Source organism: Kogia breviceps, chromosome 8, assembly GCF_026419965.1.
Source record: "Kogia breviceps isolate mKogBre1 chromosome 8, mKogBre1 haplotype 1, whole genome shotgun sequence".
NCBI lineage: Eukaryota > Metazoa > Chordata > Mammalia > Artiodactyla > Physeteridae > Kogia > Kogia breviceps.
The window spans coordinates 7,022,447-7,049,529 of record NC_081317.1 but is presented as its reverse complement, the minus strand read 5'-3'; the positions used below and the strand labels follow the sequence as shown (position 1 = coordinate 7,049,529).

General features: G+C 48.7%; 2 protein-coding genes across 10 annotated transcripts in view; one reads left to right on the top strand and one right to left on the bottom strand.

The window, feature by feature from the left end:
- The window catches only part of KYAT1 (kynurenine aminotransferase 1), a 34,085-nt gene extending 9,301 nt beyond the window's left edge, over positions 1 to 24,784 (bottom strand). For 2 of the 8 annotated variants that reach the window (XR_010841841.1, XM_059072612.2), the window contains exons 1-3: positions 23,983 to 24,066; positions 3,833 to 4,046; positions 1,138 to 1,196 (exon numbers count right to left, since the gene is read on the bottom strand). Coding sequence is in view for 6 of the 8 variants with exons in the window: in XM_059072612.2 (XP_058928595.1) it covers positions 1,138 to 1,196; positions 3,833 to 3,943 (170 nt within the window). In the remaining 2 variants the exon portion in view is untranslated. Of the gene's footprint in view, positions 1 to 1,137; positions 1,197 to 1,399; positions 1,426 to 3,832; positions 4,047 to 21,538; positions 23,018 to 23,982; positions 24,157 to 24,692 lie in introns of those variants that run through there. The other 6 variants (XM_067040578.1, XM_059072615.2, XR_010841842.1 and 3 more) reach the window with 6 other exon arrangements.
- Positions 24,084 to 27,083, top strand: part of LRRC8A (leucine rich repeat containing 8 VRAC subunit A) — a 28,508-nt gene continuing 25,508 nt past the window's right edge. Inside the window, exon 1 of one of the 2 annotated variants that reach the window (XM_059072569.2) lies at positions 24,084 to 24,326. The gene's annotated coding sequence lies outside the window, so the exon portion shown is untranslated. Of the gene's footprint in view, positions 24,327 to 25,884; positions 26,032 to 27,083 lie in introns of those variants that run through there. The other variant, XM_067040577.1, reaches the window with a different exon arrangement.

Sequence of the window (27,083 nt, the reverse complement as noted above, 5' to 3'; positions counted from 1 at the left end):
TCCTGGCACTCCTCCCCTGTCCCGTGCATTCCTCCCAGGCCAGCTCCTGCTCTGCCCTGCCTTCGCGTGAGACTTAGCCTCTCCTGGCCTCAGTCCTTCCTTCTGTACAATGGGTATGACGGGTTCAAGAGTCTGCTGGGTCTGTGAGTCAGGAAAGATTCTTCCTGTCTCTCCCAGTCAGTCATTTCCTCCTTCGGAGTTGGACTTTACCTTATCTGCAAAATGGGCCACAAGCCTGCCCACCTGCCTCGCAGAGAGGACAGAGCGTGGCAGCCTGGGGAACAGGACCCTGGAGGCCCAACCTAGAGGGCAGCCAGACCCTATAGGGCCTTTGGGCCCGGCTCCCCCATCCCAAACACCATGGAGCATCAGAGGAGAAGATGGAGGTGGAAGATTTTTGCAAAACACAGTGTTGTACAGCAGGGGAGTTTGAAAGAAAAAATGCTTCTCTTTTTGGTAAAAACAACAGCCAATGATTTTTTTTTTTTTTTAACATATAGAGGTGGCTCAATGCTCTTGGCCAAAGGTGGAGCGGGCCGGGAGCGGCGGTTGGGGGGAAGCAGGAAGGTCATTAAATCTTTCTCACCCATCTTCCATTGCATCCATCGAATGACGAGTGACAAGGGGCACATGTGCCTCTCATATTTAGAATAGGTCAATAAAGAAAAGATGTTAACCTCTGCAAGTGTTGGTGAGGAGCTGCCCGTGTCTTACCTTCTTATATTCCTTAGCTTAGCTTGTCCTGTACTAAGTGTGAAATGAAAGAATCCCTGGAAAGCCCTCAGCCTGGTGCCTGGGTAATGGCCATCGCTCACACACTATGTCACCTCATCCTCCCAGGCCTTTCAAGGGAAACGGAATTACCTCCATTTCCCAGATGGGAAACTGAGGCTCAGAGCAGGTAAGACACCGGCCCCAAATGCCACAGCCAGGCAGGGCGAGGCTGAGATCCGAACCTCAGCCGGCTGCTGGGGGGTCTCACCTCTCAGGAGCTGCGGCTACAAATTTGCCCCCATCCGAGTGCGCGGCCGTCCTGGGTACCACTGAGTTACTGCCAATCCAAGGACCGCCAGCCCTGCCCTGCCCTTGAGCCCAGGGGACCCCCACACCCCTCCCCAGCGCCCCCCACCAGCTCACCATGGGTTGTGGTCGATCCCGTCCAGCCTTCGAGCCTGCAGCTGTTTGGTCATGACGAGCTGAAGACAGAGCAAAGGGAGGGTCAGTGGTGGAGGCGCAGCAGCCTGGGCCTGCCCAGGAGGCAGCTTCTCTGGGGCCACAGCCTTGGTGTCCGCTCCTCGAGGAGGGAGGCGGAGAGCAGGGCTCCCAGACGAGAGAGCGGGGCGGGGCCTCCCGCCTCCCCGCCCCGCTCCTCCCGCTCCACCAGCCTGGACTCGCGCACCTGCCAGCGCGGGGTCCAGGTGTCCTGGTACACAGTCTGGATTCCATCCGGTTAAAGTCTGACCCGGGAGGGGCTGGGGCCAAGGAGGCGGGGAGGGGGGAGCAGGAGGAAGGGGGAGAGCAGAGCAGGGAAGGACCATGGAGACAGTGACTGCAGCGGCCTCTCGCTAAGCTCTTCCTTTGACTTCTCGGGACCACCTGGCTGGTCCCATTTTACAGATGAGAAGACGGAGGAGCGGGAGCGGGGGGAGGGGAGGGGTGTGTTCAAGGTCATACAACAGATACACTCAGACTCAGGCCTGTTTGAGATGAGGCCACGTTCTGACTCAGGCGAAGAGCACACTCGCTCGGTCCTGGGGGGCCAGGGGACCTCCCCTCCCCTTCCCCATGCTCCTTCCAGGCCAGCTTCCCCCTCACCCGCAGGTGTGCAGACACTGGCCAGGCCTGAGAACCACCAAACTCAGGTCCCAAGCCCGCCTTGGCTGGGTGACATTGCACAGGTGCTTTAGCTCCCCTGGCCTCAGTCTCTCCATCAGTATAATAGGGGCATAGGCTCTGCGGTCCGTCCCAGCCTCCTGGTCCTGTGGCTTGGAGTCTCAAGACGGCCGGCAGCTGGCGGAGCCACAGCTGTATCTACCAATGAGCCCCCACTGCTCCTATGGTCTTAGTCCCCACAGCACGCCTGTCGGAGGGGCCAGGATGCTGAAGCTCAGAGAGGTTCAGGGACTTCCCCAAGGTTGGAGGAGGAGCTGGACAGGACCCCGGTCAGGGTGGTGGCAACAGCAGGGCTCCTAGCGTCTGGGCCTGCCCTGGAGAAGGCCATGGGGGCCGTCTGTATTCGGGCCGGGTTCTTCCACCATCTGGGAGTCTTGCTGACGGGAATGATTTGCAGAGAGCCCAGCATGGGGCTGACACCTAGCAGGTGCTTTGCTAACATTGGCAGCCCTGTCCCTTCACTGAATCCCTGACACCTCTCACCAGGCCTGGCACTCAGAACATGTCAAGATAGTTAAAAATGAGAGCGAGATCCCTGCCAGGGAAAATCATGTTGTCACCAAAATGTTGATCAGCAGTGATTATCTTTGGTTGGTGAGTTAACAGATATTTTTCTTCTCTTATCATTTTCTTATTTTCCAAATTTTCTAAAATAAATGTTTTATTTTTATGATTAAAAAATGTGGGAGAGGGGCTTCCCTGGTGGCGCAGTGGTTGAGAGTCCGGCCGCCTGCCGACGCAGGGGACACGGGTTCGTGCCCCGGTCTGGGAAGATCCCACATGCCACGGAGCGGCTAGGCCTGTGAGCCATGGCCGCTGAGCCTGCGCGTCCGGAGCCTGTGCTCCACAACGGGAGAGGCCACAACAGTGAGAGGCCCGCGTATAGCAAAAAAAAAAAAAAGGTGGGAGAAAATTACATTTTAGATGAATGTTTGTAAATGTGATATACCAATATCAATAAAACAAGCTACAAAATAGCATGTGTGGGATGATTACATTTTAAAAAATATACCCTAATATATATTTGTATGTATATATTTTTTTCAATGACCATATGTGAATAGAAAAAAAAAATTTAGAAGGAAACATATCAAAATGTTAACAAAGGTTCTCTCTGAGTGGTGGAATTATAGGTGATTTAATTATAAGTGTACTTTTCTTTCTTTTTTTTTTTTTTAAGTGTACTTTTCTACGTTTCTAAGTTTCTTGTACGGAGAGCATACCATATTTGATTGATTCTGATTTGTGTATTTTTTGCACGTTGCACTTTCAGACGTGTCTTAGAATCTATAGCGTGAATTTAACTGGCAATTTCCCCACTTACTAGTCCATAAAATAACAGTGCATCTTAATACTGATGGCTTTATAGGTTCAATGATATAAGGAATCACGTTTGAATCGGGTATGCATCGTATTTAAGAAAATAAAGTGAAGATGAGTCGGGGCAGTGGGGGGGTAGAGGTTGGCGTGAGGGAGTTTGAGGAGGGCTGGGGTGGGCGGAATAGAGGGGTGCAGGGGCACAGAGAGAGAGCAAAGGGGGTGGATGGAGTTGAATGAGTTTAGGAAGAACATAGAAAAGGGGGGACTGCAGAAACTTGGGGTGCTCCATGGAGTGACCTTTGAGTATGTCACACACTACTTGGATAAGTGAGGAACAGTGCCTGTTCTTGAGCTTATGCATAATGTATTTATTCAGCCAACATTTACGAAGCACCTACTGTGTACCAAACACTGGGCTGGGCACAGGGGGTGATGTGGAGGCAGCAGCTCCACGGAGACCATTCGGATGCATAGCTACAAGTTCTAGATTAGAAGCAAGGGCAAGGAAGAGGCCCACACCCAGGCTGCAGGCAGAGAAGGCTCAGGCACAGCTTTGAAGCCAGATCCCAGGAGCCCTGGGGCGTGCAAGCAGCAGAGCACGAGGGGATAGCGCACTTACAGTCTGATGCAAACACCGGGCCAGTGAAGCTCCAGACTTCTTTCCCCGGAAGGGCCCCACCAGGTGCAAATAGATGGCTGCCGCATTCCTGAACATGCCTCCCAGAGCCATGGGGCACTGATGACGTCTCCTCCAAGGGCAGAGGACAAGGGAGGAGAATGCCCTGGCCAGAAAATGGCTCCGAGCTCAGGACTTGAGTCCCCCACACACAGCTCTAATAACAACAACAACAATAAGTGCTAATATTTATTGAGTAGTCACTGTGTGCCAGGCATGGCAGCAAGTACTTTGTTACATGGCTATCCTTCAGTCCTTGAAACCCTGGGACCCCTTCCCCACCAGCAACCAGAGTGACCCTTTCAAAATGTAAATCACCTCTAATTAAAAAATGATCCAGGGACTTCCCTGGTGGCGCAGTGGTTAAGAATCCGCCTGCCAATGCAGGGAACACGGGTTTGAGCCCTGGTCCGGGAAGATCCCATGTGCCGCAGAGCAGCTAAGCCCGTGCACCACAACTACTGAGCCTGCGAGCCACAACTACTGAGTCAGTGCGCTACAACTACTGAAGCTCATGAGCCTAGAGCCCGTGCTCCTCAACAAGAGAAGCCACTGCAATGAGAAGCCCGCACACTGCCATGAAGAGTAGCCTCTGCTCGCCCCAACTAGAGAAAGCCCACGTGCAGCAACGAAGACCCAACACAGCCAAAAAAGAAAGATCCAGGGACTTCCCTGGTGGTCCAATGGTTGAGACTCTGCGCTCCCAATACACAGTGCAAAAGTTTGATCCCTGGTCGGGGAACTAAGATCCTGCATACCAGGTGGCACAGCCAAAAAAAAAAAAAAAAAAAATCCAGCTGAAGATTATGGATGGTCCCTAACATTGCAGATTGCAGACAGAGTCAACCCTACACGCTCTGACTCTGGAAACACACAAATCACCTGCAAATTACTGCTGTGCTAAAACCAAATCTAAAGCAGATCATGCCTCTGGATTACTAAAGTACAAGGGACACAAGAGCACTGTTAAATTACACCATGGAGATGCAATTAACAAATTCAGACTGATGGAAACTCTATAGAACAAATGACCCTGTTTCTTCAACAAATAAAATGCAAGAGGAAAAAAAACGCCTGGGACTTGCCTGGTGGTGCAGTGGTTAAGAATCCACCTGCCAATGCAGGGGACATGGGTTTGATCCTTGGTCTGGGAAGATCCTATATGCCGTGGAGCAATTAAGCCCGTGCACCACAACTAGGGAGCCTGCACTCTAGAGCCCGTGAGCCACAACTATTGAGCCCGAGTGCCACAACTACTGAAGCCCACACGCCTAGAACCCGTGCTCTGCAACAAGAGAAGCCACCGCAAGGAGAAGCCCGCACACTGCAACAAAGAGTAGCCCCTGCTCGCCACAACTAGAGAAAGGTCCCCACGCAGCAACAAAGACACAACACAGCCAAAAAAAAAAAAAAAAAAAAAAAAAAAAAACAAACCTGGAGCATTATAGATTAAAAGAGACTCAACAGACATAAATTAAAAAGTGAATGCCTTGAAAAAGAAGAAAAATGTTGAAGGACACACTGCACAATTTCAAAACTTACTAAAAAGCTAAAGGAACCAAAAAAGTGTGGTACTGTCATAAGGATAGACATATAAATTAAGGGAATAGAATTGAGAGTCCAGAAATGAACTATTTGGTCAACTGCTATTTGACAAGGGTGCCAAGAAAATTCAATGAGGAAAGAACAGCCTTTTCAACAAACAAATGGTGCTGGAATAACTGGATATAACCATGCAAAAGAATGAGTTTGGGCTTCTACCTCACACACAAATATTAACTCAAAGTGGATCATAGACCTAAATGTAAGAGTTAAAACTATAAAATGTCTTGAAGAAAACAGGAGTAAATCTTTGTGATTTTTCATTAGAAGATAGTTTCTTATATACAACACCAAGAGCACAAGCAACGAAAGAAAAAATAAATTGGACTTTATCAAAATTAGACACTTTTGTGTCTCAAAGGATACCGTTAAGAAAGTGAAAAGAAAACCCACAGTATGGGAGAAAATATTTGCAAATCATAAATCTGAATCTCTCCAAAGAGATATAAATGGCTAGTAAGCACATGAAAAGATGTTCAACATCATTAGTCATTAGGTAAATGCCACATTAAGATACCACTTCACATCCACTAGAATGGCTATAACAAATAAGACATAATTACAAGTGTTTCGAGGATGGTGAGAAACTGGAACCCTTGTATATTGTTTCTGGGAATGTAAAATGGTGCAGCTGCTGTGGAAAACCGTCTAGAAGTTCCTCAAAATGTTAAACATAGAGTTACCATAGGATCCAGCAATTCTGCTCCTAGGTATACACTCAAGAGAAATGAAAAAAAATATGTCCATACAAAATCCTGTACATGAATATTCATAAGGAGCATTACTCCTAAGAGTCAGAAAAGTGGAAACAAACCTAAATGTCCACCAACTGATGAACAAAACGTGGTAAATCCATATGACTTAACAATATCATTTGACAATAAGAGGGGATGAAGCACTGAGTCACGCTACAACATGGATGAACCTTGAAACATTATGCTAAGTAAAAGGAGCCCATTACCAAAGGCCACAAATTGTACAATTCCACTGATATGCAACAGGCAAATCTAGAGAGACAGAGAGATTACTGTTTGCCTTGGGTTGGGAGTGGCATGGGGGGTGAGGGTGGGGAACGACCGCTAATGGGTATGGGTGCCTTTTTTTTTTTTAAGATTTATTTATTTATTATTTATTTATTTATTTTTGGCTGCGTCAGGTCTTAGATGCGGCGTGCGGGGTTTCTCTTCTCTAGTTGTGGCGCGCAGGCTCCAGGGCACGTGGGCTCTGTTGTTTGCGGTACGTGGGCTCTAGTTGAGGCATGAGAGCTCGGTAGTTGTGGGGCGCAGGCTTAGTTGCCCCATGGCATGTGGGATCTTAGTTCCCTGAGCAGGGATCGAACCTGCGTCCCCTGCGTTGGAAGGCGGATTCTTTACCACTGTACCACCAGGGAAGTCCCGGTATGGGTGTCTTTTTGCTGTGATGAAAATGTTCTAAAATTAGATTGTGATCATGGTTTCACAAGTGTGAATATACCCAAAACCACTGAATGGTACACTTTGAGGTTGAAGAATGGTGCGTGTGTTATATTTCAATAAAGCTATTTTTTAAAATTGCCAAGGTTAAAAAAAAAAAAAAAAAAGGCAGTGCCCTGGTAGTGGCCATGGGGATGTGTCTCTGCACTGCCAGGAGCCTAAGTGACAGAGGGGACGGCTGTGCCCAGAAATCCATCCCCATCCTTAGCACAGAGGCCATACTTCCAAGGGCTGCTCCCAGCCAGTGCCCAAAGGACAGTGAGGCAGGCTGTTGCCGGAAGATGTGGCCCTCTCAAGGACTCCCACTGGCTTTCCTGGAACTTTCTAACAACTGCACTGCATCTGAGACTTTCCCTTCCTTCCTTCCTCCCTCCCTCCCTCCTTTCCTTCCTTCCTTCTTTCCTTCTCTCTCTCCTCCAAGGGGGTCAGAATACAGCCCTAAAAAAGAAGTGGGTGTCCTGGGCGTGAGGGAGACTGTTGTAGATTAAAAGACTAAAGAGACACTACTCGGCCATAAAAAAGAATGAAATAATGCCATTTGCAGCAACATGGATGTAACTAGAGATTATCATATTGCAATACAAGTGAAGTAAGCCAGAAAGAGAAAGACAAATACCATATGATGTCACTTATACGTAGAATCTAAAATATGGCACAAATGAACATACCTATGAAACAGAAACAGACTCACAGACATAGAGAACAGATGTGTGGTTGCCAAGGGGGAGGGGATAGGGAGAGGGATGGACTGGGAGTTTGGGATTGGTAGATGCAAACTATTACATTTAGAATGGATAAACAACAAGGTCCTACTGCATAGCACAGGGAACTATATCCAATCTCCGGGGATAAACCATAGTGGAAAGGAATATTGAAAAAGAATGTATAGGGACTTCCCTGGTTTTCCAGTAAGGGAAAATGCACACCAGGGAACCATGGAGTGTCTCAGTAAAAGGGTCTTAGAACTTATTATAGGACCTATATGGGAAAAGAATCTAAAAAAGAGTGGATACATATGTATATGTATAACTGATTCACTTTGCAGCACAGCAGAAACTAACGCAACATTGTAAGTCAACAGTATGCCAATAAAAATTTAAAACAAACAATTCGCTCCTCAAAAAAAACAAAGGACTAGTTTAGGATTTGGACTTTGGTGGGGTGATTTGGGTGAGGGTCCAAGGAGTGGGACTTTGCTCTGGATTGGTGCTTTCAGAAGCAGGGATACTTTCATGGTTGGAGATCTCAATAATTTTATTTATAGGGAGGGCAGGCTAGAGTGAGACTAGTTATCATTGGTAAGAAAGCTGCAGTCCCTCGGATTAGCCAGGAGAGGGGTGTGCTTGGTATTGTGTGGCTTCAACAATATTCGGGTTTGTCTGTGTTTAGTCATGATTCTGGAGGGGTCTTGTTTCTGTCTTGATTTCTCAAGGTCACAGAGTGGCTTTGTGTGATGTCGATGTTCTGCGTTCAGGTGCAACACAAGACCAAATCTGTCGGTGCCAGACAGCTCCTGGATTCCAGATTCTGCTTTTCTTTTCTCTATACTTTTCTTTTTTGATACTAAGAATAAAATCCAGGGCTTCCCTGGTGGCACAGTGGTTGAGAGTCCGCCTGCCGATGCTGGGGACGCGGGTTCGTGCCCCGGTCCGGGAAGATCCCACATGCCGCGGAGCGGCTGGGCCCGTGAGCCATGGCCGCTGGGCCTGCGCGTCCGGAGCCTGTGCTCCGCAAGGGGAGAGGCCTCAGCAGCGAGAGGCCCGCGAACCGCAAAAAAACCAAAAAAAAAAAAAACAAACCCAAAACAACAACAACAACAACAAAAGAATAAAATCCAAAGCCTTTACCATGTACCATGAGGCCGTATTAGATCAGAGGTGAGGCCTCCTGTGCCAGGGCATTTCCTGCCACCGTCCCTTTGCTTGCTGTCCACTAGCCACACTCACCATTCCTATCTGTTAGTTGTTCTCCTCCTTATTCACTCTCCTTATCCTATAGCAGCACCAGCAAGCGTTTTCTGCAATGGGCCAGTGCAAATAGTTTAGGCCTGGCAGGACAGACAGTCTTTGCCGCAGCTTCTCAAGTCTGCCGCTGTAGTGGGAAAGCAGCCTGAGACCACACGCACACAAACAGGAGGCAGCGGTTTGCCCTGTGGCCTCCCTTTTCCGATGGATCTAAGGAGAGGTGTTGATATTTCACTTTACTCAGCTTTTTACTCGGAAGGACAGAGTAACAACTTCTAAGCCCCTTATGTGCAGGACTGGAAACCAGAAGTCCAGTATAACCTACCTGTTCACATCATTTCATAACTATCAGTACAACGCTCTAATTTTATTAGAGAGGAGAAATAAAAGGAGAGCAATTTATAAACCAGAACTGGATATTTTAATATGTAAATACTCAGGCTTGTCCACACTAGAAGATTCTAGGAAGTAGAGAGCTGTTGGCACCTGCTTATAAGAAATAAGTCTGGCCTAAACTAGGCAGCCCCCTAGCCTAGTCCCTTCTAAACCCCTCCCAACCCAGCCTCTTCCTCTAAGGTCTTTCAAAGCATCTCAGAGCCCTGAAAACTAGCCATCTGTCCAAAGGTGGGGCAATTCCTCCTGTGTTCCTCACTCCATCCTCAGCTTCGGCCAGGCATGTTCTCTGGCCAGGCCCTGGCATAGCGCTGAGACTACAGTGTGGACCAGGCCTGGTGAGAGAGGCCCACGAACACTGTCTCCTTCATTATCCAGCAAGTATTTCCTGACAAGTGCAAAATTGTGTGTTACGGCTCGAATTGTGTCCTGCAAAAGGATATGTCCAAGTCCTAACCTCTGGTACCTGTGAATATGGCCTTATTTGGAAATAAGATCTTTGAAGATGTAATCAAGTTAAGACAAGGTCATACTGGATAAGAGTGGACCTTAATCCAGTATAATTTGTGTCCTTATAAGAAGAGGAGAAGAGACACAGACGTACACGGAGAAGGTCACGTGAAGATGAAGGCAGAGATTAGAGTAGAGCACCTACAAGCCAAGGAACACCAAGGATTGCTGGCAGCACCGAAGCTACGAGAAAAGCGTGGGCCAGATTCTCCTCTGGAGCCTTCAGAGAAAGCATGGCCCCAACGACACCTTGATTTTGGACTTCTGGTCTCCAGAACTGTGAGAGAATAAATTTCTGTTGTTTAAACCGCCCAGTTTGTGGTATTTTGCTGCGGACGACCAGGAAACATACAGTGGGACACAGCCCCCCACATGCGGGAGATCGGGAGGGCTCCTTGGAGGATGTGGCCCTCCAGTTGAGTCCCAAAGGAGGGAAAAGGGTGCCAGGTGGTGCAAAGGCCCGTGGAACAGAACTGAGAAATTCCAGGAGCTGGGACGTCAGTCCGGCCAGAGTTCACCCTCTAATTTCTCAGAATCGAGAGTACTCTCTGGAAACCGGAAGTACTCCCTGATCCCGGTGGATCCAGAACCAGAGCCTGGAGCAACAAAGGGCGGCGTGATTATTATCTGAGGAGGGACATTCCACCATGTGTCATGTCAGGGGGTGGTGTCGGCGTGCGTCAGCTTCCCGCAGCCAGAGGACAAGAGGCCCACGGCCGGGTCTGAGCCAGTGCTGGTCATACCGGGTGCCTTGTGACCACTGCGTGTTCTAGGGGGACCAGCCATCCTGCTTGCCTGGGATTGAGGGGTTTCTCGGGATGCAGAACTTTCAGTGCTAAAACCAGGACCGTCCTGAGCAAACGGGGATGCGTGGTCCCCTTAGATCGGCCAAATGTAGGGTTGGCTGCTCCCGTCCTGTGCCTGATGCCCTGCTGACTCCTCCAGATGGACTTAATCCTATGGGACCCCCCTTGACCATCTCCTGAGCACTTGGTTCAAAATCTGCGGGTGCCTGGTAGGCTGATCCTCTCTGACACGGTCGCCCACATCACTCCATGTCTATCATTTCTGTCCGTTCTCCTAAGGTGGCTACACCTCCTCTGCCCCATATGCTTTCATCATCTCACCTGATTACAGAGGTAGGAATAATATTAACACAACCAGCTCGAATTTGCTCACTTGGCACCAGGCACTGCAATAAAGACTATACTTATGTCATCGGACCCTTTCAACAGTCCTGGAAAGCAGGTGCTCTCCTCACCTCCATTAATAGGCAAGGAAATTCGTAATAATGAAAAAATAATAACAAACACTCAAATGGAGCTACTGAAGGTCGGGGGAGGGTCTGCATCCCTGAATACCCAGAAAATGGCAGAAACTCACATGGGAAAAGATGCCAGCTTGTGGCCCTTTCCTCTCCTCTGCCCCAATCTCAGCCCTTCACCCTCACTGCCAGCTCTCGGGAAAGGTGGTACCTTGGGGCTGGAGGTGGCCTGGGACACCCGGCTCCATGGAGGGCGAGGAGAGCCTGTGCTGGATGAGGATACGCTTAGCCAGTCTCGCTGCCTCGGGGCTGGGGCTGGAAACCAGGGTGGGGCCTTCACTGCAGAGCACTGCCAGGGCAGGGGGTGGTGTGTGTGTGTCCGGGTGAGTCTGGGGGCACGGGAGTGAGCATTACACCGCACCCTCTGTGGGGCAGATTTGTCCTGCCGAGCATTTGGTGCCCCCCTGGGATCAGGCACTAAGCAGACCCTCGGGGAAATGATTAGAACACAGGCTTTGGGGCCACGCAGACCTTGGCTGTGTGACCCAGGGCAAATCACTTCACCTCTCTGAATGTCAGTTTCCCTGTCTATAAAATAAATAAAAATAAGATAATTCATGGAGGGACTTCTCTGCTTGTCCAGCAGTTAAGACTCCATGCTCCCAATGCAGGGGACCCAGGTTCGAACCCTGGTTAGGGAACTAGATCCCGCATGCCGCAACTAAAGATCCCACATGCCACAACAAAAAGACCTCGCATGCCACAACGAAATCCCACGTGCCGCAATGAAGATCTGGCGCAGCCCAATAAATAATAATAAAATAAATAAATATTTTTAAAAAGAGATAATTCATGGAAAGCACTTCACTTAGTGCCTGGCACATAAAAGGTGACCATAAATGACAGATGTTTTTCTATGTTTGTTTTGGCCACACCACACAGCATGTGGGATCCTAGTTTCCCAACCAGGGATCGAACCTGTGGCCCCTGCAGTGGAAGTGTGGATTCTTAACCTGGTTACTGGACCACCAGGGAAGCCCCAGTGACAGATATTAATAATAGAGTGGGCACTTTTTGGAGCTAGATGTGTGTGAATTCACACATGCTCACTGGTGGGGCTGACTTCTCCATCAGATCTCCCCAGGAGGCTTAGTGCTGAGGGCCTGCAGTAGTTTCAGGAGCCTATGAAAATGTTTTCATTTTAATTTATTTTAAAATAAGAAAAAAAAGAGAATGTAATAACAAAGAATTGTATAATAATGAATCCAGCCTGGATGATATCTGTTCTGTACACCAACATAGTTGTAAAATATAATTTTTTTTTGTAAAATATAACTTTTATTATTATTTTTAATTGAGAAAGGGGCCCATGAAGTAAAAGTGAATAGGGTCCCTGAAAGTTTTAATGTGACTTTGAATATGGGTATATCCGTATGTGGTTGTGACATCATGTGCAAATAAGAGTGTTTGAGGGAAGGGGGGGTGGGATGAACTGGGAGATTGGGACTGACATCTATACACTACTATGTATAAAATAGATAACTGATGAGAACCTACTGTACAGCACAGGGAACTCTACTCAGTGCTCTGTGGTGACCTAAATGGGAAGGAAATCTAAAAAAGAGGGGATATATGTATACGTATAACTGATTCACTTTGCTGTACAGCAGAAACTAATACAACATTGTAAAGCAACTATGCTCCAATAAAAATCAATTTAAAAAAAAGAGTGTTTGCCCTTGAGCACTTGCCCACGTCTTTGTCTGTGCTTGTGAGCATGTGGGCGTCGTGGGGACAGTTTCCAGGAACTTGAAGGGGAGGGAGAAGCCACTGGGGGTCTGAGCCGAGGGCAGGAAGGGCACAGGTGGCCACGTGGGCTGCCCTCACCAGCAACACTGCCTGATGTCAAGGCAGGAGGGGAAGTAGGTGCTTGTTGTTCCTGAAGCTGCCAGCAGGGGGCAGGAAAAGCCAGCCCTGTCTAGACTTCCGGCTAGCTGGCCCTGGGGATCCACACATTAGGACACAGGACAACTTTGGTGCCTCAAGAGGGGGCTGTGGCCTCACTTCATAGAGGAGGTCCACGGTGGGGAGCTTGCTGGTCCAGGCCCACCTCGAGGCAGGACTGCTGGCCTCCCAGTCCAGAGTCTTCCCACTGACTGGGCTGACCTAGAGACCTCCACAGGGACTCATTCATAAGCACCTGGGGGCTCTCACCGGGGACCCATTCAACTCTTTCGAGGACAGCCTTTCCCAGGCCACACCCATCTCCAACTCCCCATGTGCCTCATGTCTCATCTTCCAGGAAACAGGTCTCCCCTGCACAACTCCTCTGCAGCCCTGAAGTCTATGCTAAGGGTAAGGACGATGGCCTTTTATTTACTGCACACTTTCTCTGTGCCAGGCTGCCTGCCGAGCACCTCACAGGGTCCATCACTTTTATTTATTTATTTATTTTTGAATTTTATTTTATTTATTTTTATTAGTCATTAGTCATCAATTTTATACATCAGCGTATACATGTCAATCCCAATCGCCCAATTCATCACCCCACCATCCCCCCCCCCCCCGTGGCTTTCCCACCTTAATGTCCATATGTTTGTTCTCTACATCTGCGTCTCAATTTCTGCCCTGCAAACCGGTTCATCTGTACCATTTTTCTAGGTTCCACATATATGTGTTAATATACGATATTTGTTTTTCTCTTTCTGACTTACTTCACTCTGTATGACAGTCTCTAGATCCATCCACATCTCAACAAATGACCCAGTTTCGTTCCTTTTTATGGCTGGGTAGTATTCCATTGTATATATGTACCACATCTTCCTTATCCATTCGTTTGTCGATGGGCATTTAGGTTGCTTCCACGACCTGGCTATTGTAAATAGTGCTGCAATGAACACTGGGGTGCATGTGTCTTTTTGAATTATGGTTTCCTCTGGTTATATGCCTAGTAGTGGGATTGCTGGATCATATGGTAATTCTATTTTTAGTTTTTTAAGGAACCTCCATACTGTTCTCCACAGTGGCTGTATCAATTTACATTCCCACCAACAGTGCAAGAGGGTTCCTTTTTCTCCACACAGGGTCCATCACTTTTAATTCCACCAGAAAGGTTCCATCAAGAGGTTAAGTCACACACCCAAGGCCACAGCTAGTATGTAGCAGAGCCGGAATTTGAACTCAGGACACTGACTTCAAAGCCTGTATTCACTGCCACTGTGGAGCAAGGGGAGGCTCTGAGCAGTGACATGACGGCCCCTTGGGCCACTGACTCCTACTTCCAGAAAGAGCCAAAGAAGCACAGACTGATAGATGTTCAAGGAGAAATGAGAGAATTTGGTCCAGTCACTCACATTTTGAGGATGGGGATACTGATGACCAGGGAGGGGAACTCACCAGCCCAGATTCCAGTAGGACCAGGTCACCTGAGTCACAATCCTGGCATTTTTCTCATCCTAGCAGGCTGTCTAGGACATTATGCACATGGCCCAGAGGAAGCTGCTCAATAAACTTCTGTTGAATGAGAGAATTAATGTCTACTCTCCAAACAGACTGTGAGCTCCATTAGAACAAGGACTCTCCTCTGTTCATCTTTTTACTGTCAACATCTGGTTCAGGGACTTAGGTGAACACCTTTTTATCGCTTCAGCAAATATTTATCGAACTTCTGTTATGCGCTATGCCCTAGGCTAGCCGCCAGGCACACAAGGGTGAATAGGATACCTTCCTTTCCTTCAAGGTGTACACACAGAATGAAGGAGACAAACAAGTAACCAGACCATTCTAATATAGTGTGAGCCTTAATATGCAAAGGATTCTTATAAATCAATAACAAAAGCCCAACATCTCGATAGAAAAGAAAAAATGTGCAAAAGATATAAATTCACACAAAAAAAGAAAATAGCCAATAAACTTGAAAAGATGCTGAACCTTGTCATAATTAACAAAATGCAAACTAAAGTGAAACACTATTTTCTGCCTCTCAGGCAGAGAATAAGAAGATTGAGATCCACCAATTCAACACTATGGTGCACTAAAAGTCATTGGTATAACTTTTGGAGGGCAACTTAATAATAGTGACTTATATTACTCTTTGAGTTAACACTTAATCTTCTAGAAGTTTCTTACAGGAATATTCATACATATACATAAAGAGGTATCCACCTGGATGATTTGTGCAACATTGTGTGTGTGAGAGAAAAACCTGGAGACAATCGGATGTCCATCAGTTGGAGGCTGGTTCAATTTGTTATGATTTATCCATACAATGGAATATTGTGCAGCCATCAAAAGGAATGAGATCACCCCTAGCATTCTGACATAAAAAGATATTCAGGTTCCATGAAAACTGCATGTTGATTTCAAAACTTACTACAAAGCTACAGTAATCAAAAACAGTGTGGCACCGGCATAAGGATAGAAATACAGACCAATGGAACAGAATTGAGAGCCCAGAAATAAACCCAAACATCTATGGCCAATTGATTTTTTTTGACAAGGATGCCAAGACCATTCAATGGGGGAAACATAAATCTCTTCAACAAATGGTGGTAGGGGGACTTCCCTGGCAGTCCAGTGGTTAAGACTTCGCTTTCCAATACAGGAGGCGTGGGTTTGATCCCTGGCTGGGGAGCTAAGATGCCACATGCCTTGCAGCCAAAAAACCAAACAAGCAAATTGTAACAAATTCAATAAAGAATTTAAAAACAGTAAACCTCAAAAAAAAAATCTTTAAAAAACAAAACAAAACAAATGGTTCTAGGACAACTGGATAGCCCCTCGCAAAAGAATAAAGTTGGACCTCTATCTCACACCATCTACAAAAATTAACTCAAAAGGAAACAATGACCTTGATCACATTCTTGATAGTGTCCTTTGATGCACAAAAATTTTACATTTTACAGAAGTCCAAACATAGAATTACCTTATGACCCAGCAATTCCACTCCTAGGTATATACCAGAAAAAAATAAAAACATATGTCCCCACAGAAACTTGTACATGAATGTTAATACCAGTGTTATTCATAATAGTCAAAATGTGGAAACAACCCAAATGTCCTTAACAGAAGAATGGGTAAATTAGGGTATATTCATACAATGGAATATTATTTAACCATAAAAAGGAACAACAGACATTGATACATGGTACAATACAATTTGGATGAACCTCGAAAACATTATCCTAAGAAGTCAAGCACAAAAGGCCACCTACTGTATGATTACTTTTATAGGATATATCCAGAATAGGCAAATCCATGGAGTCAGAAAGCAGATTAGTAGTTACCAGGGCCTGGGAGGGGGAAATGTGGAGTGATTATTCAATGGGTGTTTTTCTGAGATAATGAAAACATTTTGAAACTAGACGGAAGGGGTGGTTGCACAACACTGTGAATACACTAAATGCCACTGACCTGAACTCTTTAAATGGTTAATTGTATGTTATGTGCATTTCACCTCAATTTTAAAAACGTATGGTAGGAAAAAAAAGGCAGGTTGAAGACAATATACGCCATTTGCATTTGAAAATTATACAGATAGATACATATGTGGTGGTACATGCATACACATACACATACACAGTCCTCACTTCCCACTGTACTGTGGGACTGTAACAATGACCTTGCAGGCTGAAATCATGCAAAGAGAACTTAATAATTAATGGGAAAAATTATGATTGTTCTGTGACCTTTCAAAGTTGTTGTTGAAGCCTTAAAAACTCTTGATGGTCTGTTACACATGTAGAGACAAATGAAAAAGTAGTAAAACTAGTAATACATTTAATACTTATTAAATTACTAGTGTAATTTAAATGAAAAACATTGGAATTCAAGAGTTTTCTCTCTTTATCAAAATGTATCAAGGACGATGCAGCAATCCCACTTCTGCGTATACATCCAAAGGAAGCGAAAACCTGTCTCAAAAGATATCTATACTCCCATGTTCACTGCAGCATTATTCATGAGAGTTAACATTTGGAAACAACCTAAGGGTCTGCTGATGGATGGATGGATAAAGAAAGTGTGGTATTTATGTATATACAATGGAGCATTATTCAGTCTTTAAAAAAAAGGAAATCCTGCCATTTGTGATGACATGGATGAAACTGGAATACATTATGCTAAATGAAATAAGCCAGAAAGAAAAAAGACAAATACTGCATGGTATCACTTATACAGAAACAAGAGTGTAGAATAATGGTTGCCAGCTGCTTGCAGATGGGGGAAAATAGGGAGGGTTTGATAAAAGGGTACGAACTTTCAGTTATAAGATGAATGAGTCAGAGGATCTAATGCATAGCCTGGTGACTATAGTAGCTAATAATGTATTGTATAATTGAAATTTGCTGAGAGAGTAGATCTTCTCCCTAAGAAAAGGATAACTATGTGAGGTAATGGATGTGTCAATTAACTTGATTGTGGGAATCATTTCACAATGTATACATATATCAAATCATCACATTGTACACTTTAAATATATTACAGTTTTATCTGTCAATTATGCCTCAATAAATCTGGGGAAAATCATCAAGAGTAGTTTGAACAGCGCTTGCCTCTTCTTCCTGTAGTGTAACTTGAGATACAGAATGAGCATCTTCTCTATGCATTGGTGAGTCATCATACTCCTTTCTAAGTTTAGATCAACTTAAAACATTTTATCCTTTGTACTTTCAATGTCATGAAATATATTTGGCAGTTCCTTTAATGTGATGTTTTTGCTGGCATCACTTCCTCGGGACCACTCATCCTTTTTTGTCAGAACCACTCCCATTCATAGGTGTACCTTCCCTAAGTTTCCCTGGCTGCATACCTAGAGTTTCTGGAATAGCAAATAGCTGCGGTGTCAACATTCCCAGAGCCAGCTATTTTTCAAATCACTCCATTTATCTTCAGTTCAAATTGCACTTTCAGTGTTATCACTCTGCATTTCTGTGCTGCACTTTCATGTGTGTTGGCCAATTCCCTCTTTTGCTGATACATTTTTGTAAAATGCCACATGGGTTTATCAGGGGGAGACGGGAGGCAACACAAGGACATGCTTTGCTGTCTGTGTAGGAACCGAATAACACTCATGGTGACCAATCAACAACAGGCTTTGAAAGAAGTGATGTAATTGGTCACTGGCCGTTATGCATCTGTCATTTCCACCGCGATTTGTGGATGGAAGAGCTAGCAGCAAAGTCCATACTTAATGCAATTACTCATAGTTAACATAACATGACAACTGAAATTTGAACCGTGTTATTGAGGGGCTGGTGTTATTTAACTAAACCGTGGTATCTGAAACTCACACAAAACAAGTACTGCCTGATTATATACTGTATATGTTTGTGCATGAATTATTAACAGTGGCTCTCCCTGGGGTTGGCTTGGGGGGGGGTCTTATAAACTTCCATGCAGTATTTTTTTTTTTTTTTTTAATGAGGCTGTGAAGTTCTGGAATCAGACTGTGGACTGAAGTCATTTACTAGCTGTGTGACTTCTGGAAAATTACTAACCCTTTCTGAGAATCATTTTTGAAGTGAGAATAATGATAGCTCCTGCCCCATGGGTTGCAATGAGAAGTCAATGAGATAACACATGAAAACCACTTAGCCTGGTGCTGGGCAAGGAGTCAGTGTTCCACAAATGTCATCATTGTTATTGTTATTACTAAAATTTAGTCTGAGAAGTGCTGCAATGCAGGCAGCTCTCGGGAGGCCAACCCTGCCTGGAGAAGGGAGCAGAGATGCATCAGGTGACCTTTAGGACACCTTCCTGTGCAGCCTCCCAGGCATCTAAGGTCACAGGTTTCCTTGCTGCTAGGCGAGGGGCTGGCGCCCAGCGGTCAGTGCCCCGCCTAACACACGCCTCCATCAATCCGGGCAGCTATTGGCCACCTTCTCAGCCAGAAGGCACCACGACTAGTGAACAGCAGGTGGGTGACCCCTCAGGGACACGCCTCAGCAACCAGTTCTCTGGCGGCTGATGTCAGCTACACCTCCCGCTGGGTACAGCCTGTGTTGAGACTGGATAAAGTCCAAAGCCTCCCTAGCCTGGCCTTTGGAGCTGGCCTGAATCCAGACTCTGCAGCTTCCATGTTCCCTCCTCTTCCAGACGTAGGAACCCTTTGCTCTTGAATAGACGTTGCCCATCTGTGCTCAAGCTGTGCCCTGCCTGACACGCCCTTTAATTTGATCCCCCTGGCAGGGCTGAGCCCCAGCTCCGCCTCCTCTCTGAAGCCTTCTGGGTCGGCCTGGGGCTTCCTCTGAACTCAGAGCACCTACTACGCACCTGCCCCCCCGTGCTAAACTCTCATCTTCCCAGCAGCCTATAGGAAGGTATCATCATCCCTATTTTGCTCAAGAGGAGAATGAACAAAGCTTACTCAGCTGAGAGAGCCTGAGCCGGGATTCAAACCCTGGTTCGTCTCTTTCCAAAGTCTAAACTCTTACCCCCCAAATCCTTCTTTCAGGAGGTGGGTGATGCTGCCTCTATCAGCTCAGGAGCCCATCAGTCCCTGGGGACAGGAGCCACGCCTACAGGAGCCCATCAGTCCCTGGGGACAGGAGCCAGGCCTACAGGAGCACATCAGTCCCTGGGGACAGGAGCCACGCCTTTTCCAGCTTCCACCCTGCATGGCAGCTTGCAAGGACAGGCAAGGTGATTTTGTCTTTGCAGCCTAGCCCCACATCACCTAAGTCAATTCTGTGCAGTAAGGATATTTTATTTTATTTATTTATTTAAAAAAATTTTTTTTCAATTTTTTGGCCGCAGCATGTAGGATCTTAGTTCCCTGACTGGGGATTGAATCCACGGCCCCTGCAGTGGAAGGGTGGAGTCTTAACCACTGGACGGCCAGGGAAGTCCCAAGGATATTTGGTTTTAGTGTTTCTCAATAGCGGCACACTTGGTATTTGGGCTGAGTCGGTCCTTACCGGGCAGATTTATACAGTGCCTAGAAGGATGTTTAGCACACCTGGGCTCAAAATGTCAGAAGCCCCCTCCCCCTCCAGTTACTGAGAAAACACAAACCATGGCACCTCTGGAGAAGAGGCCTGGGAGGGGGTACCATGCCCAGGCAAGACCAGTCTGTTAGACGAAAAACCACAGAAGATGAAAACTTGGATTTGGAACTTGGACTTGGATAAAATGGTCCCAGCTCCACTCCACTAGCTATAGGATCTTAGTCGTGCCATATCAGGGTCAGCTTCATCATCTGTACAGTGGGGACAATAATAATGCAATCACCCCCAGAAAGCATGTAGCACAGGCCCTGGTCTACTTAACCTGTCAATGACAATAAGCTAGTAACATTTAAACCTATAAGACTTTCCATAAGGGCTTCCCTGGTGGCACAGTGGTTGAGAGTCCGCCTGCCGATGCAGGGGATACAGGTGTTCGTGCCCCGGTCCGAGAAGATCCCACATGCCGCGGAGCGGCTGGGCCCGTGAGCCATGGCCGCTGAGCCTGCACGTCCGGAGCCTGTGCTCCGCAACGGGGGAGGCCACAACAATGAGAGGCCCGCGTACTGCAAAAAAAAAAGAATCTGCCTGCCAATGCAGGGGACACGGGTTCGAGCCCTGTTCAGGGAAGATCCCACATGCCACAGAGCACATAAGCTTGTGTGCCACAACTACTGAGCCTGCGCTCTAGTGCCCGAGAGCCACAACTACTGAGCCCACATGCCACAACTTCTGAGCTAGCGTGCCACAACTACTGAAGCTCATGCGTCTACAGCCCATGCTCCACAACAAAAGAAGCCACGGCAACGAGAAGCCCGCACACCGCAACGAAGAGTAGCTCCCGCTCGCCGCAACTAGTGAAAGCCTGCGCGCAGCAATGGAGACCCAATACAGCCAAAAATAAATAAATAAATTTATTTTTTTAAAACAGGAATGCAAGAAACAAAAGAAGAAAAACTAAAACTAAAAAAAAAAAAAAAGACTTTCCATAAAAATTACTTAACCAAAGAGGACAACAAAATCTCTTGCAGGTAATGAATCCTGATTTTTCTGTTTGTTTGTTTTGTATCTAAAAACACAGAGTCCCTACAAGATGAGTGTTTGGTGAAAACTTGTCAAGTCAACGGTTCTGCCCCAAGGGAGGTGACAGCCTATCTGGGGAGCCCTAACAAGTACACTGACTTAGACACAGTTCCCCTCGGCTTTGGAATTGGCAAAAGAGAGAGAAATGGCTTCTGGAGCCCAGACGGCAGGTTCCGGGCCAGAGGCCCAGAGGCGTTGGTGGGTGGGGATCCTAAGTTAGATACACAGTAGGAAGGCCACTCCTTTTTCTTCCTGGCACAGGATCCAGATTCAGAAATGGAATCTCACTCTTTAAGGCAGTTTTACACAAGCAAGAAAAAACAATATATGTATATATATTTAGTGCCTGGCAGGAAGATTAGAGAGCGTCATATCAGTTTTACAGATGGAGAAACCCTCAGAGAGGGGAAATGACTTACCTAAAGTGAAAGCCTTAGAAAAGCACAGAAGGACCCCAGCTGTGAATCCAAAGCTTGTATCACTGTCCAAGGATGAGGAAGTGAGATGAGGGTTTGGGAAATATTTCAGGGAGATGGCAGTGCCATCTGAGAGTGGAATGTGGCCCCAGGTCTGTTAGGGCAGGAGTGCCGGTGATTCCTCGCTTGCTGCAGCTGGCATGACTTTGGCCTGCTGGCTACAGAAGCGGGGGCGGAGGGCATGCCCAGCTAGATGTCCCAGCACACAGGCAACCTGATAACCCCAGGGGGCACAGATGGCCGGGGAGACAGGAGGGACATTCCTCTGTTGACACACCTTTGTTCACATGGACAGAGTTTCTACGTCAGCAAGCGGGCTGCCACTCTGGAGGCCGAACGAATGGGGGGAGGGGGCATCAGTGTGAAGGACTTCCTCACTGCTAACTCTCCTGTGTTCCTTGGTTGCCTCCATCTGGATTATGAAATTAGGGAGTCCTACCCTTCAGGGATGCAGCAGGTTAAGTGTGGCCTGGAGGGTGGGAAGCCACAGATGTTGCCATGAGGAGACATTCTCTAGGAGGAAAGAGCAATTCAGGCAGAAGCCAGACTGATCATTTCTAACCTGCATAGTCTCTGATCATGTCAGTTATATTCAGGCATGAGGGCGTCTCTGCTCCAGTCTCTGCTGGATCCAGTCTCCAGCTTCATCATTTCTCCTCCCAGATATCTTATGCATCTTTCAGTCACAGATGAAAAGTTACCTCCTTTGAGAAGCCCTCTGTGACTCCACCCGTGCTGGACTCGGGGCTGGACGAGGTGCTACGTCCTCTGTGCTCCCCAGGTCTGAGCTGCTGCTCACCCACCACAGAGCTCATCACGGGTTGTCTGTTGCCCCGACCAGACCCCAAGGACAGGAGCTGTGTCTCTCCTGTTCTACATCATCTCCTCAGCCTCTGGCAGCTCAACTAGCCCATCTGAGGCGTCTCAAGGATTAGTGCTGATGATCCCAGGAGGCTGAGGGAGAGACCAAGGAGCTCAACAACCTCTCCAGAAGTGGGGGAGTGGGGACTTGTGGGGACCCCCTTTGGGCAACTTTTAAAAAATTGAAGTACAATTGATTTACAATGTTGTGATGGGCAACTTTCTTAACTTCTCTGTACTTCACCTACCGACCTGTAAGATGGAGCTAGTCTGCACGTAAAGCACAAAGTAGGACACGAGGGAGCACTCCGGGTCAGTGACCGTAGTTAGTTCTACAGGAGGGGACATGGAGGCTCAGGGAAGTACATGCCAGGTCCAGAGTCTCAAGGCTCGAAAGGGTTCTGGCCTCCAATGTGTGCCTCTCTTCATTTTGTACTGTTGGTTGTCTCCTGTCTGTTCCACTTGCTCAGTCAATAAGCAGCCAATAAACAGCTGCTGGATGCCTGCTGGGTGCCAGGTCCCAAGCGGAGTGTTGCACGGTTGATAACAAAAAAGCTTCTCAGGAGGGCATGGGATGAGCAAGAATGCTGGGCGTTAGCATAAAATCCTCCCTGGCTCAAATTCCAGCTTTTCCACTTCCTGGCTATGAGATATTACTAAGGTCGTCCCTAATCTCTGAGACTGTTTTCTCTAATAATGGGGAAATACAAGACATCCCAGCAGGAGAGCTGAAACCAGGCACTGGTCAGCTAGATAAATGGGAGCCAGTTATTAGCTGCAGCATCCCACTTTATTGTTAACCAACCTGTGCGCTTGGTAGTAAATTCTTCCCGCTTGTCCGGGCACCCACGACCCCGGTTCTCCTGTCGGAGGCCACCACAGTTAACAACTCGTGCATCTCACCAGCCAGCTGGTGCACACACTGGCGGACAGTCATGCCCCCACACGCGTTCTTTCACACAAACGGTAGCACCGGTCAGCACTGTTCTTTTCGCCCCTTCCCTTTTCCATCTACGGTATCTTGGAAGTGGTCCCATATTGGTGCATATTGAACATTTTTTCTTTTTAGCGGCTGCATAGTATTCCATTGTATGGATTCTGTCTTGGCGTGCTTGCCGTTACTATTATCAATCTGGGAACTCCGAGGACTCGGGATCCCTAGAGCTGTAGAGCTGGAGTCCGGCACCCGGTTCCAGCCCCGGCTCTGCCCAGAATTCTCCCAGTCGCCTTGGGCTCCCTCTTCCCCACCGGTACCGTACGATCGCGGGGGTGGGGGTGGGGGTGGGGCGGAGGATAGGGGTGCAGAGAGGACCAGCCTGGCGGGTCCCAGTGTCCGAGTGCGGGTCGGCGAGTAGCGCGCGCAACAGCTCCCGGCTGGGTCAACCTTTTAGCGTAGCCACTCCGCTATATCAGAAGCACTAAACGCAGCGAGTAGTCTGGCACAATCGACCTCGGAACCAGTTTCCAGGCCCTCCCGCCTCGGCACCTGACCTCGGGGCAGCAACGCTCAGGCACCAGCTACTCACCCCTGCCTCGGCCGCTTCACCCTTCGTCTCCAGGCGCCGAAGGTTACAGCCGTCCCTGTCTCTTTAAGGGGGCCGAGCCCGGGCTCCGCCAGTTCCGCCCCAAAGCAACATGGCACCTGCAGGGAGAGGGTGCAGGCGTGAAGAGAGCTCCCCTCAAAAAGATGGCAACGCCCTGGTAGCCCCGTTCGCGCCCGAAGGTGACGTCACTTCCGGGGCGGAGGAGGCTGAGTGGTGCAGTGAGGGACAAACAAAAGGAGGCGCCGGAGGGGCGCAGCGGCTGGCGGCGGGACAGAGCAGCAGGGGCTCGGGGCTGCCGGCTGGGCGGCCGCGCGCGGCGGGCCCAGGTGAGTGGGTGGAGTGGGGAAGGGGGTGTGAGCTGTCACCTCTCGAAATCCACTCCTGTACGTCCCCGGCCAGCTGCCCGGCCCCGGGCACCCTGGGTAGCTTGGGCTCTGCCCGCCAGGGCCGGCTCCCTGGGGGCCTCCCGCGGCAGCTCAGTTCGGCCTACCTCCGGGTTCCCCATCCCCCGGGCCACCGGGGCCCCCACCGCCTTTCCCTGGTGCCGCGGCGCGCGAGCCCCCTCCCAGGCACCCCAATGCCTCCCTGCGCTCTACATAACCGGGAGTTTCCGCCTCGGCTCCCCAGGTTTCCTTGTCATCTCCCGGGTTCCCCCAGATCTTCACCCCTCCACACACACACGCCCCCCTTACTAGAGGTTCCACCTCTGGGCTTTCTCCTTGGCAGCTTTTTTTTCTGTTTTCAAAGGTTCCACTTGCTCTCTTCTCCTGGGTTCCTGGCCCCCTCCTCTTCCCTTACACCCCTCCCTCCTCTTGACTGGGCTGGAACTGTGCCCTGACTTGGGGGCAGATCCCCGGCTAGGCTCGTGGGGCCTGTCTGGGCTGGGGTTGCCGGGAAGCCCAGTCCAGGGTCTGAGGCTCCGGACCCTGCCGGTGTCCAGTGCATCCAGATGGGCCTGAGAGCCAGGTCTGATGAGGTCTGGGCTGGAGACCCAGCAAAGTTGGCTCCCCAGCTGAAGCAGCATAGCCGCTGGTTCTTGAGGTTCATGATGATTCTGCTGCTTTTGTTGACTGCTTCTTTCCCCTGGTCTGGACTGGACTGAACCAAGATTGGGCTGGTTCTTAGCTGATGCATGTGCTGCCTTTTTTGGAAAGGAGGAGAGATGGTTGGGGGGTAGCTGGCAACCTCCTCCCGGTGGGGACTTGGCTGGAAGGGTGGGGCCGCCCCTCGGTGACCATGATCCCCGGAGGGCTCTTCTCCTGCCCTGCCCCCAGAAGCCTTTTGAGGATGAGGTGTGAGGATGAGGAGGGAGAGGGCTTGGTGCGCGAAAGGGAATTTGGGCCTAAGTTGTGGAGGAAGGATTTGGGGGAGCTGAAAGGCTCCCAGGGGCCTCTCCCACCTTTTCCATTAGGAGTACCTTTTACCCCTGACGAACTGTATGCTGCCCTTTGAGCAGACAGAGTGGCAGACAGACAGACTGGAGGCAGGAGGAGGAGGTCTGATGTTGGTGATCCCTCCTGTGGAGGGGACGGGGGAGTGAGAGTTTTGTTCAGAGGGACTGGGCAGTGCCCACGGCTCAGTCACACTGGCATTGCCTTCGTGAAGGTCAAGTTTTCCTCTGGCTCAGGAGGGGAGGCAAGGACAGATGACAGTGCTGGAGGACTGGCTTTTTGAGAGGCGCTGCTGGGGCGTGAATGACTAGCCCCTGCCTCCCTGTCTTCCCAGTTTTAGAGATTCTTTGGGGTTAGCTCTAATGCCCCTCTGCCTTCCGGGGGCCGTGAGGTACAGAGCAGGAGCCCAAGAAATATTTGTGACTTCCCCCTGGAACTCAACCAAATACTCCATCCCTAGTGGGCACACCCACTAGGAAGCTGTTTCCTCTGCAAACTTCGAATGGCCTTTCTGGACAGTGGAAGCTCCTGAGGATTGTCCCACTAGGTCGGAGCTCAGGGAGCTGGCTTGGCCTGGACCTCGCCTGCGGGAGTTGGAGTGAAGGGATCGGCCTGGTTCCTGACTCTCCTGAGGGTGGAGGTGATTCTGGGTTTTCACAGGCTTTCACGGGAAGTCAGTTGGGTTGGATGTGGGGCCCTGGAGCCCAGCACACCATCTCTCCATCCCTTGACTCATTCATTCATTCATTCATTCAGCCATCCTTTGGTAAGTGCCTGGTCTGGGCCAGGAATGGTGCTATGAGAACACAGTCCCTGGCTACAGTCTGGGAGGAGAGGCAGACAGGAATACGTTGATACAGTGGCCGGCGTAATACTAGAAATATTACAGAGGCAGCCCAGAGGAAAGAGGCATTAGCTGTGGGTGAATGTGTAAGGGGTGGTCAGCGTGTGTTTCCTGGAAGAGGAAGGGTGAGAAGAATCAGTGCCAGTGAGTCCAGAGGCCTGAGTTCTGGGCCTGCCTCTGTCTGTCATGGGCGAGTGACTGGCTTTCCCAGCCTCAGTGGGTATCCCTCTCTTTGCCAAGGAGGGTAGGGGTAGGGGTAGAGGCTGGCTCCCATGGCTTCTGTGCCTTTATAGACCCAGGTGCTTCACTGTCTAGCTGCCATCACTCTGTGTGGCATTGCCGGGTTATTGACTGTCTCCCTGTGAGGCTGGAGACTATCTCCGGCTTCTTTCCTCCTAGCACAGAGCCTGGCATTGAGTAGGTGTGATAAATGTTCGGTGGTGTAAACAGCTGAAAGGCTCCACGATCCCTTTGTCTGTGTAACCACGCCTCCCCACCCCCCTTCCTGCTAACTCCTCCTTATCCTTTGGCCTTCCTTGATGGCTGGGCCACACTCCCAGCGCCTGGCTTGTTTAAATACTCCCCCTACCCTGCTGTAGCCTGACCACACTTCTCTCCCCACCCTCCTAACTTGTCTTGTTCGCTCCTGTGAACAGTTCTGAGCAGAGTGCCTGGCACGTAGTAGATGCTCACTAAATGTTTCTTGACTATAGATGATGGTTGGGTTTTGTGTTTGAGTCGAACTCATGTGTCTGGGTTGAGGGTGTGTCTCTGCCTGGATCCAGCTCACCCTGCTGTAGCTCAGCTCTCACCACTTCCCGCCTCCAGTCCTAGATCCAGCCAGGACC